Below are 15001 nucleotides of genomic sequence, written 5' to 3'. Positions count from 1 at the left end.
TCCCATTGCCACTTGCAAGGCATGCATTACCCCGCGGTGTTTCCCCGCCTCGAGTAGAGATACTCTGGGGTCAAATCCAGGGAAAGCTTAGGGCGCTTGCAGATCTTGACTTTACGGGCCCCAAGAACGTATGCACAGTAGCCAAATGTTGCTTGTGGCGGCCGACTTCATACTGCTTGCAATTCTGTCACCCAGATTGAACTTGGCGGTTCAGGTGAACGAGACCATGCCCAGAATCTGCATGACCTGCTGTGGGCATGCAGTTCACCAGTACTGGGGTTGCGTCTACAGCTCGAACATGAAGCGGCCAGTCTGGACCTCGGCTGGCTTTTGGGCACCCTTGAGCACCGACTTTGCAAGGTCGATGAGCATTATGTCGCTCCCTTCCGGACCAGTCAGTCATGAGCCTTTGTTGAACACGTGCAAAGCAAGGACAGGGGTAGCATACCAGGAGCTCCAGCCATCGAAGCCACGATGGGCAGATATTCTGTCCTGTCACTGATCCTTGACTTGAATGGAATTTGCCCAACTACAAGTGTTGTCAGTTATATAATGATCGTATGTCCAACCATCAGTGTGTTCCTTACCGGGAATGACCAGTTGTGGTAGGGCCTGCATGGATGCAATGTAATTTGGACTAAATCCTGGAACAACACCTGGCGCCCTGCGAAATGTAGAGTCAGGGATCCCATTACTGCATGCTGGCAAGGAATACCAGTCTACTTACGCGTTTGGGAGGTCGCGATACTTTGGCTCGCCGCTCCCGCAAGGTAGAATGAGAACGGCGTCTGACCCCCCGCCTTCCACTTGCTGCATTATGTTCTCTCGGAACCACCTGCGATACACTTCTAGCTCACCAACCGCCTGGTTTTTCTGATCAAGAGTGACGGCGACGCCCTGGTCCCTTCAGAGGCTGTCAGCGGAGACTGCATCCAAAAACGCAGCTCATTGCGGACATACCATTTCCAGCGCATGTAAGGTCCCAAATAGACGGGTTTTCCGAACTGCTTCTCGTAGTCCTCGCGAAATTGCGAGAACTCGTTGTAGCCATCGTAATAGAAGGGATAGTATGCCGTCTAAATTGGCTGAGCTCAGTATATATTGGTGAAATGATACGCAAGAGTTTCAGTTACCTTTTCAATGTATGTTTTCAGGTCCTTTCCTTTACTCTCAGGTGGGGGGCACTGCGCCCATCTTTCTGCAAGGCTGATATTCGTCCTTTCTACCCCAAGATGTGCTTCTAGAAGTTTAACGAAGTCATCGATAAGAACTTGCTGGTCTGCGTTTGAGTGGGGGAAGAAGTCGGTGCAGTATAAGATACGCTTGGGAGGCTGTGCTTCATTAGCCTCTAGTCGTCCCTGGTCAAAACACCTTGTCACCTACTTGCACTGCATTATGCTGTAGTGCCGGCGACGAGGAAGCAAGTAAGTTTCGCAGGCCATCGATATCGCGCGATAGCAGCCCCAGGGTGTCCATGATTCTGGAGAGGTAAGTTTCTGGGGCCCGTTTTCAATCACTCGGGGCTGGCTAACCTGCAGGCTGGGTACACGCCTTCCAGCTTGATTGCTCCCCAAGAAGTCCGCAAGCCAAACAGCCCATTCCATGCGGCTGGCCAACGAATACTTCCCGTTGCTATGACAAGATGTCAGCTTCCTTCCTCTGCTACCTCGCCGAGGGTTGCTGCAGAGGAGCTTACTGTCGGTCCCAATGGAAAAGTCGAGGCAGTCATAGGTGGCTAGGCTGGCCCCTCCACCTGTGGTGCTGCCAGATGGGCTTTGATAGCCGTCTGCTCGAGGATTGAAGGGCGCATGGAAGTCAATCCACTGGTCTGTTGCTTCTTCTGACGACGCAAACGCGCACATTTTAGTCTTCCCGACAATGACAGCCCCAAGACTGATTAAGTCTTGGATGACACTGGCAGTTTCACGCTCTGGACCGTAGAGGCTCAACCAAGCCCTGTTGTTCTGAGTGGTCTTGATGCCTGCTACCTTGAAATTATCCTTGACGCTGATTCTCTTCCCAGCAAGAGGCTTGTGCTCTGTTGGAGGCGAGTACAGACGGCTCGGAACTGCCACCTGGCGCCACAATCCATCACCCACCATTGACTGTAGGGGCTGGAAGCTGCAGAGATTATCAGATTAATGAGAAAATCAATACCAACGCTGTTATGGAACTGAACTTACCGAAACGGATCGCCTGGCGTAGGAACGAAGGTAGTGGCGAATGCGTCCTGCGTGTCCGGGTACAGACGCCATGCTTGGGCAAGTACGCTATCAGGTAAAAGAAAGTATGGGCCAGGCTCTAAAGCAACGTTAAACTCGAGTTTGATGATACGGTCTGGCTTCTAAGGCCCATGAGCTGTCTCAACACTGAAGCTCGCCCACTGGATCAGGGACTCGTCCACCGTTTGTCCATTTTGACCCTGAATCATGACGGTGTCTGTCAAGAAGTCGTCTGAGAAGACGTCATCGTGCTGGATGAAGGACTCTATATCTGACTGGATGGACTCGTGCGTTGACTTTTCGTCAATCGAGAGCAGAACAGTAGGCTGAAAGGCAACCGGTGAGGTGCCTGGTCGAGACTCATTGACGACTTTTACCTATGCTATGTTAGCAAAGCTTCAGAGGATTGAAGACTGTGCAAAAGTACCCCAAATTGAGGGCCAACATAATAGTCGGCATTGGTCAGGCCTGCTATGCATGGATTGCAGCGACTGTCGTTTGATGAGCTGTCCATCAGTGAAGACTTCGTAGTAGCCATGAGTTGTTGCTGAGATTGAGATGACCCTGCAACCCCCATGAGAACACTAAGCCTACGATGGATGATTGGCAACCACGGTATCCTTGTCTTGGCTGTAAACATGAAATGGGGAAAGAAATCTAGCACCGATTGCAACAAACGGCGAAGGCTTAAAGGCGAGCAAAGACAGAGAAATCGGGACCAAGGGTAGTCAGTCTGTAGCGTGGAAGTATACGATGTCCAATCTGTCTCCCATACATGAAGTTGGGTGAAGGGGAGTGGAACTACTTCACATGGGGCAATTTCCTGCTAAGCATTCGGGTAGGACCTGGTCGTACTGTTTGTCGCTTGATGCCCGACACGGGGATGATGGAAGTTTGGAAAGCTCGCGGCTTTAAGATAGCACGCATCCACTCTTTCCACAATGGCCTTATTTACAAACACTGTGATCTGAATCTGCGAAATACCTTGTACTTGTGCTGCAAACAACGATTTGTGTAAACCCAGGAATGAGTACCATTCGAGGCTAAACTATGGGAGGAAGAGGGGGCGAAACCCGCTCTGCTATCAAGACTTACAGGCTGTCTGAAGCACGGCTGCAGCACTGGCAAAAACGACAGTGAATCAGGGTACCTACGCTTGATTGTCAAGCATGTGCTAGCCAAGGGCACCAAATACACCGATCGAAACCAGTTGCAATCATGAAGAAGACATCTGATTATTTCATCAATAGAATGCAGCTAGCCTAACCTCGATACTTTCCCTCAAAGGCTCATTCTCAGATGAAAGTGTATTTTGAAATGCACAATGGAAACCCCCTGTAACCAAGTCAGTGAAAGCTTCTTGGCCAGTTGTGAATCTGGAGGCCTGAACGTGCAAGCAGGAAGCTGGATTCGTGTTGGAGGATGCAAACTCACGGCTTTCCAACGAATTTGCAACACTGGTGTTCCGGAATACAGCTATCTCCGGGGGCTTTTGCTCGCCCAGATACCACCACTTGTGTCCAGGATTGTGTCGGAGGTAACAATTCTCGCCCAGTGCATTTGGAAAGATAATGTCGTTTGCAATGATATCATTACCTGTATCGATGGTGCGCCCGCTCTCCGTCGAGGCCGAGTTCTGCAGCTGGCCAGTCAAAGTTGTGTTTCAGCTGAACTACAGTGCTGTATGTGCAGTCTTCGGGCAATAGGCTTCCTGGGTCATAGGTGGCGGAAGTGGAGGCTCATGCCTGATTCAGCAGATGCCCCAACCAGACTCAGTCTACATTGACCTCCGAGTCTAGGCGGACCCACGTGCAGACAAATGACACGAGAAGAGGTGTCAACCACAGATTGCCATACTTATGTCATTAATACATTATCGCCCTAGTTGTTGAGCTGAGTAGTAGTGTCTTTCAACTCTAAAGATTTGCTTGTCTTGCACGCCCTCCTTGATCTTTTCGTAGGAAACTCCAGCTCACTTCTCAAGGCGGGTTTGAATTGGATTGGAATCTAGAAAATGCCTGATTTTCAAGGTCTTGACCTCACTGGCAAGACTGCTATTGTGACGGGTGCATCGCGGTAAGAGCTGCCTCGGGGAATGACAAGCATGATAGCAAAAATGCTGACAGAGTTCCAATCAGGGGCATGGGATCTGCTATCGCCATTCTGCTAGGCAAGCGGGGCGCAAATGTTGTAGTCAATTACGTCTCCGAAAGCAGCCGCAGACGAGCTGAGGAAGTGGTTCATCGAATTGAGTCCAATGAGAATAAGTCAAGGGCAATCGCCTGCCAGGCCGACATCAGCAAGACTCCCGAGCTTCCAAAGCTGGCCGAGGCGGCGCTGTCAATCAGCCAATCTTCCGAGATTGATATTCTGGTGCATAAGTGGGTGATACCATCCTAAGATCTTGATATTATCGCTCGTCTAAAGCATTGGAGCAGTGCAGCATTGGGTCTCGAAGCAAATCTTGTGGATGTGACCGAGGAGTTCTACCTCAATCACTTCAACACGAATGTCAAAGCTGCCATCTTTCTAACCAAAGAAGTTTTGCCGCACATTCCACGAGGCGGGCGGATTGTGTTTGTTTCCTCTGCCGCGGCCAGACTTGGTGTCGCCGGTCAAACCGTCTATGCTGCCACGAAGGCTGCGGACGAAGCATTGGTGCGGGTTTGGGCCAAAGAGCTCGGTCAGTCCCACGGACTGACGGTGAATGCTGTAAACCCAGGGCCGGTCGCCACAGGTAAACACCACGCAAACCAAGACTTTTTTCTACATAGTGTGCTGACTCCTATGTTGCTAAAGATCAGTGGTTCGCGAGTGATGAAGCTTTCCTGAGGGACATGCAACCCCTAATTGATGCTACCCCTGCAGCAGCAAGGGTCGGTGAGGTTGATGATATTGCTCCGCTGGTCGCCTTCCTCTGTTCAGAGGATGCTAGATGGACTACTGGCTCAGTGTTGTCAGCGAATGGAGGATTATACAATTAGCAATTTGTCGGAGATAGCTTGATTGGCATATTGCGCCCACAATAAAGGACAGGTTTTGATGCCATTGGATTTCGCTCTAATAGTGTGCATTGACCATTGAGTACAAGCCAGGAGCACTACCTACGTAGCCCGAAGATTTTCATAAATGCATTTCTTCACATACCATTGTAGCTACTGAGGCTTGAGTGCTAAGCTTCAGATCGAGAAGAGGGCATATACCGTTGTGCATGCTAAAAGAACAGATACGCGTGTTGTTCTGAAAGGCTTGCAGAGCAAGTCTGGTGTATGATATTTAGCCGCTGTCAGGTTGGTGAAAGTTTTGGCCAGGTCGCATTGTTACTTACCCACTCCATCCAAGGAACATTGGCCTTATCATGCGGTTGATGTCTTGCCTCCCACACAGTCTGTAAGAGTTTCTTCATGGCTTGATGACGAAATCCGGTGGATCGTTCAATCGCTTCTATGCACCATCGTGTGTACTGATGTTGATGCGCTGAGGAAGTGTCTGCTCCTGCTAAGAACAAAGGGAACAACAATCGCTTAAAAAACGGAGTGGTTGATGAGATATTTGCGGCAGCGTCGAGAATCGAGGAAACTGAGACCTTGATGCGTTCGTCGTCGCAAGGTATCTCAAAGGTGTCCGGAAAACGTAGTACTCGGAGGATGCAGGCGTGGCGATACGCATTGGCAAGGTGCCTCCACTCGGAGTGACTGGTTGAATATACGACCTGTTCAGGATCCCATTGTCGGAAGAATACTTCCGCATCTCGCAACATGGCCTTGAAATCTGTCACCGTTATCGCCCCTGCTCGGTACAGTTTGCCAGCCTCAAGTACTTCTCCGATGTGGCCGAAGAGATTAGGCGGACAGCCAACCAAACTTTGCAGACTCTCTTGCCCGTGGTCTTGGACACACTTGCGGACGCTACTAGGGTAGGCAAGTTTTTCTGCGCCGCTGAATCCTCGGAGCATGTCCAGCCTATTAAGTCTGTCAGTCGAATAGGGCACGGAGCGGCGAAAAGGGATGTCCCGGACGACCGACCATGTCAAAGTGGTTAAGAAAAATATACGGGCCTTAGACCGAGACGCTGGTTCCGATGTTTCTGCCGATCGTGAGCACAAGAACGTGGCCCCCTTCAAATGAGACCCATGTGATGATATCCCAGACTCGCAGATCTGCCCACTACGTCAGTTTACTTGTTCAATCTCAAAGAGAAGGGCACCCACGTCATGGAAAACTAAAAGCACTACGGTGGCAAAAGCGAAGTCTTCTTCGGATGAGGACAGCCCTTCCCTTTCCTCTTTCTGGAGTAATGACCCAAGCCCACCCAGAGCAGATATTCTATACTGTATCGCAGTAGCGCTTGCTAGAGATCCTTCACCGTGACGTGATGTCTGTAAATGACAGGATGTGAAGCCGAGCAGTGCGTGGAGGACTGTCTTATTTTGGTACGCCAGAGGCAATATGTGGGTGCGGAAGGGATTGTTGGAATCTTCTACCACAACGGACAGAAGTGAACTCAACTCCTGATCAACTTCAGTCAAAAGAGCATTTGGTTAGTATCTACGAGAAACATAAAGTCGAAACTTTAGACTCACAATGGACCAGTAACCTTTGATTCTGTTCCTCTATGAGCACACCGTCCACGTAAGACGAAATACTACTCTGGGGTGAGGAAGTAGCCGGCGAGAAACCTGCTGGTATCCCAAGACTTTCCGATTGCGGTTCCGCGGCAGCCACCTCTTCTTCCTCGACATTGTGTACCACCGTAGCCGGAGTTCCCGGCTGATGGAAGGGTTCTACTGTCGCCGGTGTGGGCGACACAACATTCTCAATAGACGAGGTATCTGCCTGAGAAGAGCGGCGCAGCACTGGACTGCTGTTCAAGTCACAGAACTGGAATCTTGGCGGGTAACCCTCGCACTGCAAGCCTTTTGACTTACATCTGTTGCAAACAGGCCGAGTTCGATCACATTTCCGGCATTTCTTCCGACAAGTTCCGCAAGCAGGATCTGGAAAGGTGCTCGGTCAGCTTACTAAGTCTTGCTTTTTGTTGCCGAAGCGTGGGAGGTATAGCCGGGTACAACTTACCTCTGCGACGTGCTCGCGTACTGCCGGATAGCATGATCTTGCGCGTGCTGGGTCGACTTCCTAATGAGGTGAAAGAGCAAGTCTAGCTTTTGCGGGGCTGAGTGGACGGAAGCTCTTCAACCTTGAACACGTCTCAATTGGCGGGCGCTAGCTTACACTGTCAAAACTACTCATGTCATAACTACTCCGCTTACTCTCAAACACCCCACTTTGATGACCAATCAGCAAAGACAGTTGCGTATTACCAAATGTTGAATATCCTAGTATGTCAAGCAAAATGCTTCCCTTCCACCCGTGAGTCATGAGAATATGATTTGTATTTGCTTTCAACGGATGGCCCGTAGCGATTTACGTAACTCATCTTTGCAGCAGACCATGATTTGTCTCGTAAGACGGGCGGATATGGTACTTAATAACGAGTAACTAAAAGGTTAAAACTGCCTCATGCTTGAACGTCCTGTTCCTGTGTTATGTGTTGCCTTCTCATAGCTCCACATATATCAATAGACTGATGTGTGACAAATTAGAACCTCGGTAGAGGTGACAAGCGTTCACTGCTTACAAAAATAATTCCGCGCACAAAATTCACTTAGACATTATTTGAAACCCTTTTTCCATTTAGATAAGGTCATTCAAGCAGAGTGCACAGAGCTGCTCCACGGTGACTTCTCATGGGCCATATTCAAAGGGATTCGGCTTGGCCGTGTCCCGAGATTTGCCTGCCACGCTCGAGCGGCTACCGTATGAATTACAGCCCAGCCGCCACCCAAACCTCCACGTCTTTTCATTTCTTGCTCCAACGGCCTCTCTGTCCGATACCAAAGGAAAATCAATCGCGAGCGTGCGACTGCCACGGACTTTCAGGTGCCTGAGGAGATAGCTGAATTGCAGAGCAAGGATAAGTAGTTTCGCCAAGCTCAGCTCCGAGAATCGAATTACCGATCTGCCATCAATTCAAACCTCGAGATCTTGTGGGGGACTGCGACCGTGAGTGGAAGGCAGCCGGAGAGCTCGGCAAGACCGAAGACCGTGAGCGACGTGAGATGACCAAGAAATTTGAGCGAGAGGGAGAAGAGAAGAGAGTACGGGACCTTTCAAGCATTGAGACGAACCTCGAGAGCTTGGGTAAAAGCCCACAACTTAAATGAGAGGAGAGCTCCGAATATCAGGCCTGTTCAACTGTCAGAAGCGAGCCAGACACGGATCAGTCGAGCGCGCCGAGCTCAGAGGACGGGAGTAGTAAGGGGGACTCAAAAGAAGTAAAATGTTCATCCAGAAGCGCACTGAGTTCTGGAACTCAGACCAGGTCAACAAATGGGTGATCTTTGGGGAACGTACTGGAGAATGATCGTCGCAAGACTGTCGTAGAGACTTAGTGCGTGCACCCCTAATAAAGGGTTACGAGGACATGGAGAAAGATATGTCAACAGAAGAGATTGAGGTTATTGAGATCGTTTGAGTAGAGGTCAGTTGACCGGGTCATCATGATGCCTAGAAACATAGTGGAATAGGAAAAGCTTCCGCCCATCATAAGGGGATCACATGGCTTAGCACTGCCTGTTCCATCCTATTTTCGTGATGTATCCTATTGATCAATCATGTCATGACTGAATCTTCGGACTTGTATGAACGCTGTGAACAATTGATTGTACACAGGTGCACATTAGTGGACGCTTTTGGGGATTATTCAATGTTGCAGGCTATGAACTTGGTGGTAGCTCCTGGGGACAACACGTATTTGGAGTGTTTGAATCGGCCATCACAGCAGGATCGTTTGCTCACAAGTGATGTCCGCAATGCCAAAATCACGCTCTGTCTAGAAGTGCGAGGGATTGTGTGGCTGGGCCAGTGTTGGCCAGGGTTCAGTCTTGTCAGCTTCAGGGATGAAGCGACGTTCCGAGGCGGGTCCGCCCCCCGTGCTGCACCAAACCTTATTTCGACCTCACTTCTCCACCGTCTGCACACTCACTTACTCACAACACTAAGTGACGGACACACACACAATTATCTTCAAGGTTTAACGCACTTCTTTACATTATATACCAAACAATTGTCCAGACTACTGGTTAAAAGCCTTGAAATATATCGCCAGTATTTGTGCTCATGAGCTTGTTACGGCGCTCGATCAATGCGTAATCGACCGACATCATGGAAGCACACGACGCAGCGGTGGCAGTGGTCGCTGCAAGGGTGAAACATTTTCACAAGGAACAAAAACCATTCCGGAACTACCATGGTTCGAGTCTTAGCACGCGCCCGTCGGATCGGAACAGAGACAACATCGTGGACACCAGCTCGCTCAGCCATGTCCTGGCCATCGACAAAGCCAAGAAGACGGCGTCAGTCGAGCCAAACGTCTCAATGGATGTTCTCGTCGCAGCCACGATGAAGGAAGGACTGGTGCCTCAGGTTGTAATGGAGCTGCCGAGCATCACGGTCGGTGGTGGCTTTTCCGGCTCTTCCGGCGAGAGCAGCTCGTTCCGCTTTGGCCTGTTCGAGGCGACTATCAACGGAATCGAGATCGTTCTGCCTACCGGTGAAGTAGCCAAGGCCTCCAATTCTGAGAAGCAGGATCTCTTTTGGGGTGCTGCATCAGCTTTTGGGACGATTGGTGTAGTTACTCTTCTGGAAGTGCAGCTCATGGACGCCAAGAAGTACGTTGCCATGACCTATTACCTGACGAAGGGATTCGACAACACCCTGGTCAGGATCAAAGAGGAGACAAAAAAGGAGGAAAATGATTACATCGATGGCATCGCTTTCACGCCAGAGTCATCAGTGATATGCTGCGGCCGCATGGTTGATGACCTCCCTTCAGGCCAGAAGCCGCGCCACTTCACACGCAGAGGCGATCCATGGTTCTACCTCCGGGTCAAAGATGCCCATGATCATCTTTTGAAATTCCCAGAAAATTCCTTCATAGACTATATACCACTCGAAGACTATCTTTTCCGCTACGATCGAGGCGGATTCTGGACCGGCCGACAGGCCTTCGAGTACTTTAAAGTTCCCTTCAACCGAATCACCCGCTACGTACTCGATCCGTTCATGTACACGCGCGTCATAAACCAAGCTCAAGCAAAGACAGACTTTTCATATCACTACATGATACAGGACTGCGGCATACCCTTCCAGAAGTGCAACGAGTTCAAGTCTTGGCTGGACGAGAATATTGGTCTTTACCCTCTCTGGCTATGCCCACTCAGGGCCCGTCGAGACTCTCCAGGTTCAAGTCATGGGATTCATGCCGCAATGGGGAAACGGGACTACTCTGACCTGCTGAACTTTGGCGTGTGGGGTCTCATTTCCTGGGACCGCCAAGAAGTACTTGGCAAGAACAAAGCCCTGGAGGCGAAAGTGCGCGAGCTCGACGGGTGGAAAACCCTGTATGCACATACGTATTATAGCGAGGAGGATTTTTGGTCGGTTTATGACCGGGAGTCGTATGACGCCGTGCGGGCCAAGTACGGGGCGAATTACCTGCCCAGCGTGTATGAGAAGGTCAGCGTCAAAGTCGATCTCGAGGCCGAGGAAGCGGCGCTGCGCACCTCGACGAAGGCTAGGCTGAAGGCGAAGGCGAAGTCGACGTGGCCCACGCGTGGGCTGCTGGGTGTCTATCATGCGGTTAGAGGAGGCGATGTGCTGCTGCAGAAGCAGGAGAAACCACAGACGCAGAAGACAGCGTCCTCGGGGCCAGGCAAGGCATAGAGTCACTCTAGATATAGATCTGCATTATTAGGCGCCTAAGCTGAGTTCAAATAAAGCCCGCTTGCCTCCACCTCCCTGACCCACAACTTCCAAGGCCTCTGGGCAGACCACGCAGTCATCCCGGTCGCAGCCTTCGACTCGCTCTCGCTGAGAAACTTCAAACCACCCGGCGTCGACCCACCACTCTTGACCGCAAACGCGCTCTGCATCGTCATCGCAGCCGTTTGTATACTTGCGTTCTTCATGGTATACACACACCGCGACACGACCTCCTCAACCCCGCCCCCAACCACCGTCAGCCCGTGGCCCCTCATGAGCGCCACCACCGCGCCGCCGTCAAAACACGCCGCCAGCGGCTCGCCCAGGTGCGCGTTGCGCACCAGCATGTCGGGCACGTCGTTCTCGTCAACGAACTCCGCCGCGTCATACACCTCGGGTGCCCCTTTGTCCCCCAGCCCCAGGAACCCCGCCATGTGGTAGCAGGGCCGCAGCGGCACGCCGGCGATGGTGTACGGGATCACGCTCTCGGCGTGGCTGTGCACCACGGCGCTGACGTTTGCGTGCCGCCGGTACACCTCGGAGTGGATGTGCCGCTCCGCGAAACCCTGCCCTGCGCTGGGGTCCAGCGGCTCTGCATTCTGCACGTGGTACTCGATCAGATCGGCGACGCTGGAGATGGTGCCTGGGGCCATTGACCGGGACATGATGAAAACTTGCGGGTTGGATGGGTGCCGCACTGATAGGTGGCCATAGGCATCGAGTACGCCCTGGTGGTGCAGGATGTGGCTACCGTCTATGAACTTGCGATGCAACGCAGCCAGGACGGTGCGCTGGGCTTCAGAGGGGTCCATCTCGCTTGGGCTGTCGTATGAACTCCAGAACGGGCGCAGAAATGCAGTTTTAAATTTGATTGATCAACTGGACTCAGGCTGGGCTGACTTGGGATTCCGGAGGAGTGGAGGACGTCATGTCCGGCGCGGGATGGAGGTGCCCGGCATGTGGAGACTTCGGCGCGGGGTCCATGACGGTAGTTGTATTTCTGAGCCCCGAATTTCGCGGTCTTAGCTCGGCTCGGTCGGGAATGGAGTTGTTCGGCTGCACTCCGAACTGACTATATTCCGTAGGGTCTGCTACCGTGACCAGGATGAATCTACTTAAGTGTGCATACGCCGGGCTGGCATGGCATCTAGAATCTGTCATGGCTTTTGTTTCATCCCAGCTGTCAGTAATGAAACGGGTGGAGTGGTCATGACTCCGATGCAACAGCAAACTATCGCTTGGAGATACAATGTACAACAAGGTTCTCGTTTGTGTCTGGGTCACCCGATGACAGTGGCAACGGGAGCAGGGAAAGCTGGCAGTGCCTATAAAGCAAGAAAGACAACATGTCTGATCTCATATAAGTCAAAGCATGCAGGAAAATGTATAGAGTGTCTGGCATATTAAGCATTGATATATGCAAGGAGACCATGAGTCCGCAAGTCTAGTAGAGCTCCATCTAGAGGACTGATCAAACGCCGTAAATGACTTCCCAAAGCCATAGGATCCGCCAACGCCTCAAATCGCTTCAATTACTCATGGCCATGCAGCATCCCAGATAAACAACCAGTGATCAAAGTACAGCTCCTTGGGCCCGACGACAAAGCTCCGCCCGAACCCCTCAGAGCGCACCTTGTACTGTCGCGAGTACAGCCCGTCGGTCTGCAGGTGGCGCCTCTGCGCGAGGAAGATGGAGAAGCTGCTGCGCGAGTTGCCGACAAAGTAGTCGCTCCCGGCCAGCACGATAAAGTCGACGATGGCCTGCTGGTCCCACGTCAGGCTCTCGAGCTCGGCGAGGTCCGCCCCGGCCAGCACGTCCGTCTTGCTGACGACCGTCATGCCCAGCTGCGCCTGCGCGTCGCGCCCGAACCGCGCGATCTGGCCCGCGTCGCCGCACGCCACGTACGCCACCGACGTCAGGTTCTTCTCCGCCGCCTTGCGCAGGTACGCGGAGCGCTGCTCCGCGTACGTCGGCCAGAACTTCTCGGCGTCGATCTCGGACCGCAGGTGCACGCCCAGGAACTTGCCCCTCTCTTTGTCGTCGCCCTTGGCTGCCGAAGAAGACCCGTCCTCCTCGTCCCCGACCGTCCGGGAGAACTCGCGCATGCCCTCCAGCGCCCGCCGCCCTAGCCTCATCAGCCGTGGGTTGAACCGGAGCAGCGTGCCGAACGTATTTGCGAACTCGGCCCCGTCGCGGTGCACAGGCCACGCCCACATGACGGGCAGCGCCGGCCTCCTGTCTTTGTCGATCATGCGGAATAATCGGGGTGCCGTCGATGACGGCGGCGGTAGCAGCGACGGCATTCCTGACGTGCCGTTTGTCTCGCCGCTGCTCATGTACGCGCGGAACCGCTCGCCGAAGCGGTCGACGTGACGGTCCGTCTGGGCCGCGTCACACTTCTGCGGCGTGCTCACTAGCGTCCGCGGGTCCACCTCCGGGATGGGTGACTCGCCGGTGATGGTGGCGGCGGTGGCGTCGAAGTAAGGCACGTCGCGCGTGGAGTTGTAGAGGGTGATGTGCGGGCAGTTATCGCCCATTGCGGTGCGGAAGTGCGCCTCGTCAAACATGTAGCTGAAAGGCGCTTTGAGTGGTGTTATGTAGTCGGTGATGTCCTCCTCGTCACGCAGATGAATCTCGGGTATGACCATCCCCGTCGCGCCCGCCTCAATGCCGTATCTGAGACAGTTGAGGATGAAGTTGCGGATGTTGCCCATGCCGCCCCAGTTCTTGTCGCACACCCATACCACGCCCTCCACAGGTTCGACCTCCTGACATACCCTCTTCAGTGGCCAGCCTATGTACGGGGCATCCAGATCCGAGAGATCCACGCTGTAGTCCGGGTTTCCGTGGACGATTGCGGACGGCTGTGATGACGCCTGCGCCGCGGGTGACTTGCCCTTGGCGGATTCTTTGTTGTTGTAGTTGCTGCTGCTGCCGCTACTACTGCTGCTAGTTGTGGGCAGCGGTGCGGGTTCGCTCATCCAAAACGGCCTTCCTTCATTTGGCATCAGCCATCGGAGTGTCCATATGCTGAGGAGCAGGCCGAGCAGGCCGATGATGGCGCGTCGGCGCAGCAGAAACCCCTTCACCGAGGGCTCCATGCTGCACAGCGACATGACGAAGTTGTCGGCATGTCTACAAGCCGAGTTGACGGCACGCTTATGCATATCCAAATGCTTGTGAGGGCCCGTGAGTTGTTGCCCATGCGGTTTGGCATATCTTCTCTCCAACTGTCGTTTATTTGTGTTTGTAGAGGCAAGAATTAAATCGGAGAGATGACGTTGGAAGATAAAAGTGGAAAAAGGAGCGCGGTTGGTCCGGAAAGAGTGAAGCGCCACCTGCAATACGGGGCCCTGGTTTGGCATTAGGATTCAGCCCATGTCTAATGGCCACCTCACTTTGTCTAGGCGTCTTGGCATGCCACGGCGTGCTAACCCCCGTGTACAGTTGATTCAAATTCGAGACAGCGTTCGACTCGACTGCCGAGTCTCGGTTGAACTCTAACTTTCCTCTTAATCACAATGCGCATGATTCACGCCGTCGGCTATGTAGTTGACTTTCCGACATGGCGTGGCCCTACGTTGACACAACTTCTGCTCAAGTGCACGCTCCGCTCCGCGGCCCTGCCCCAGGTGCACGACGAGAGACACCCGCGCCGCGATACCTAGTACCACACTAGCATCCTATTGAGAAATTGGAAATATGCACAATACAGTAAGACGCCCTATCAGCCACATTTCCCATTTAGCCAACTCTGCACCATGGGATCTGGCGGGCTCATCCTGAACTGTCAGTCTCTTATTTTTAGCCCCTTGTACTTAACATGTACAGTGCCCCTGAACTGTCTCCACCAGGGCAGGTAAGGTTAAATCTTAAATATGTGGATCAAACAATTCACCACCAAGAGGGTGTCTTTACCCTGCTCAGGGTCTTTATAAGAAACATATTCAACGGCA

At 52.5% G+C, this 15001-nt stretch overlaps 6 protein-coding genes across 6 annotated transcripts; 2 read left to right on the top strand and 4 right to left on the bottom strand.

The window, feature by feature from the left end:
• Positions 1–285: 285 nt before the first annotated feature.
• Positions 286–2760, bottom strand: J7T55_012111 (amidase; the record flags this gene model as incomplete). The annotated part of the gene is made up of 12 exons (XM_053136966.1): positions 286–383; positions 449–529; positions 588–664; positions 728–904; positions 961–1076; positions 1134–1331; positions 1384–1480; positions 1533–1632; positions 1697–2121; positions 2184–2344; positions 2405–2599; positions 2668–2760. The coding sequence occupies 12 exons, from the start codon at positions 2758–2760 to the stop codon at positions 286–288; spliced, it is 1818 nt and encodes a 605-aa protein (XP_052999915.1).
• Positions 2761–4236: 1476 nt separating this feature from the next.
• J7T55_012110 (uncharacterized protein) lies at positions 4237–5206 on the top strand (the record flags this gene model as incomplete). Its single annotated transcript, XM_053136965.1, has 4 exons — positions 4237–4298; positions 4361–4603; positions 4661–4959; positions 5022–5206. The coding sequence occupies 4 exons, from the start codon at positions 4237–4239 to the stop codon at positions 5204–5206; spliced, it is 789 nt and encodes a 262-aa protein (XP_052999914.1).
• A 1187-nt stretch (positions 5207–6393) lies between these two features.
• On the bottom strand, positions 6394–7674 carry J7T55_012109 (uncharacterized protein; the record flags this gene model as incomplete). The annotated part of the gene is made up of 5 exons (XM_053136964.1): positions 6394–6740; positions 6805–7057; positions 7150–7218; positions 7298–7357; positions 7672–7674. 5 exons carry the CDS (start codon positions 7672–7674, stop codon positions 6394–6396), a joined length of 732 nt encoding a protein of 243 aa, XP_052999913.1.
• Positions 7675–9445: 1771 nt separating this feature from the next.
• J7T55_012108 (fad binding domain protein) lies at positions 9446–11005 on the top strand (the record flags this gene model as incomplete). The annotated part of the gene is made up of 1 exon (XM_053136963.1): positions 9446–11005. One exon carries the CDS (start codon positions 9446–9448, stop codon positions 11003–11005), a length of 1560 nt encoding a protein of 519 aa, XP_052999912.1.
• A 35-nt stretch (positions 11006–11040) lies between these two features.
• J7T55_012107 (uncharacterized protein) lies at positions 11041–11856 on the bottom strand (the record flags this gene model as incomplete). Its single annotated transcript, XM_053136962.1, has 1 exon — positions 11041–11856. The coding sequence occupies one exon, from the start codon at positions 11854–11856 to the stop codon at positions 11041–11043; it is 816 nt and encodes a 271-aa protein (XP_052999911.1).
• A 724-nt stretch (positions 11857–12580) lies between these two features.
• Positions 12581–14212, bottom strand: J7T55_012106 (lternative oxidase; the record flags this gene model as incomplete). Its single annotated transcript, XM_053136961.1, has 1 exon — positions 12581–14212. The coding sequence occupies one exon, from the start codon at positions 14210–14212 to the stop codon at positions 12581–12583; it is 1632 nt and encodes a 543-aa protein (XP_052999910.1).
• Between the last annotated feature and the right edge of the window lie 789 nt (positions 14213–15001).

The sequence above is a fragment of the Diaporthe amygdali genome (genome assembly GCF_026229845.1).
Source record: "Diaporthe amygdali strain CAA958 chromosome Unknown NODE_2_length_3802984_cov_64_841326, whole genome shotgun sequence".
In the NCBI taxonomy this organism is placed as follows: domain Eukaryota; kingdom Fungi; phylum Ascomycota; class Sordariomycetes; order Diaporthales; family Diaporthaceae; genus Diaporthe; species Diaporthe amygdali.
Note: the sequence above shows the minus strand (reverse complement) of the source record. Positions and strands in the feature narration are given on the sequence as shown.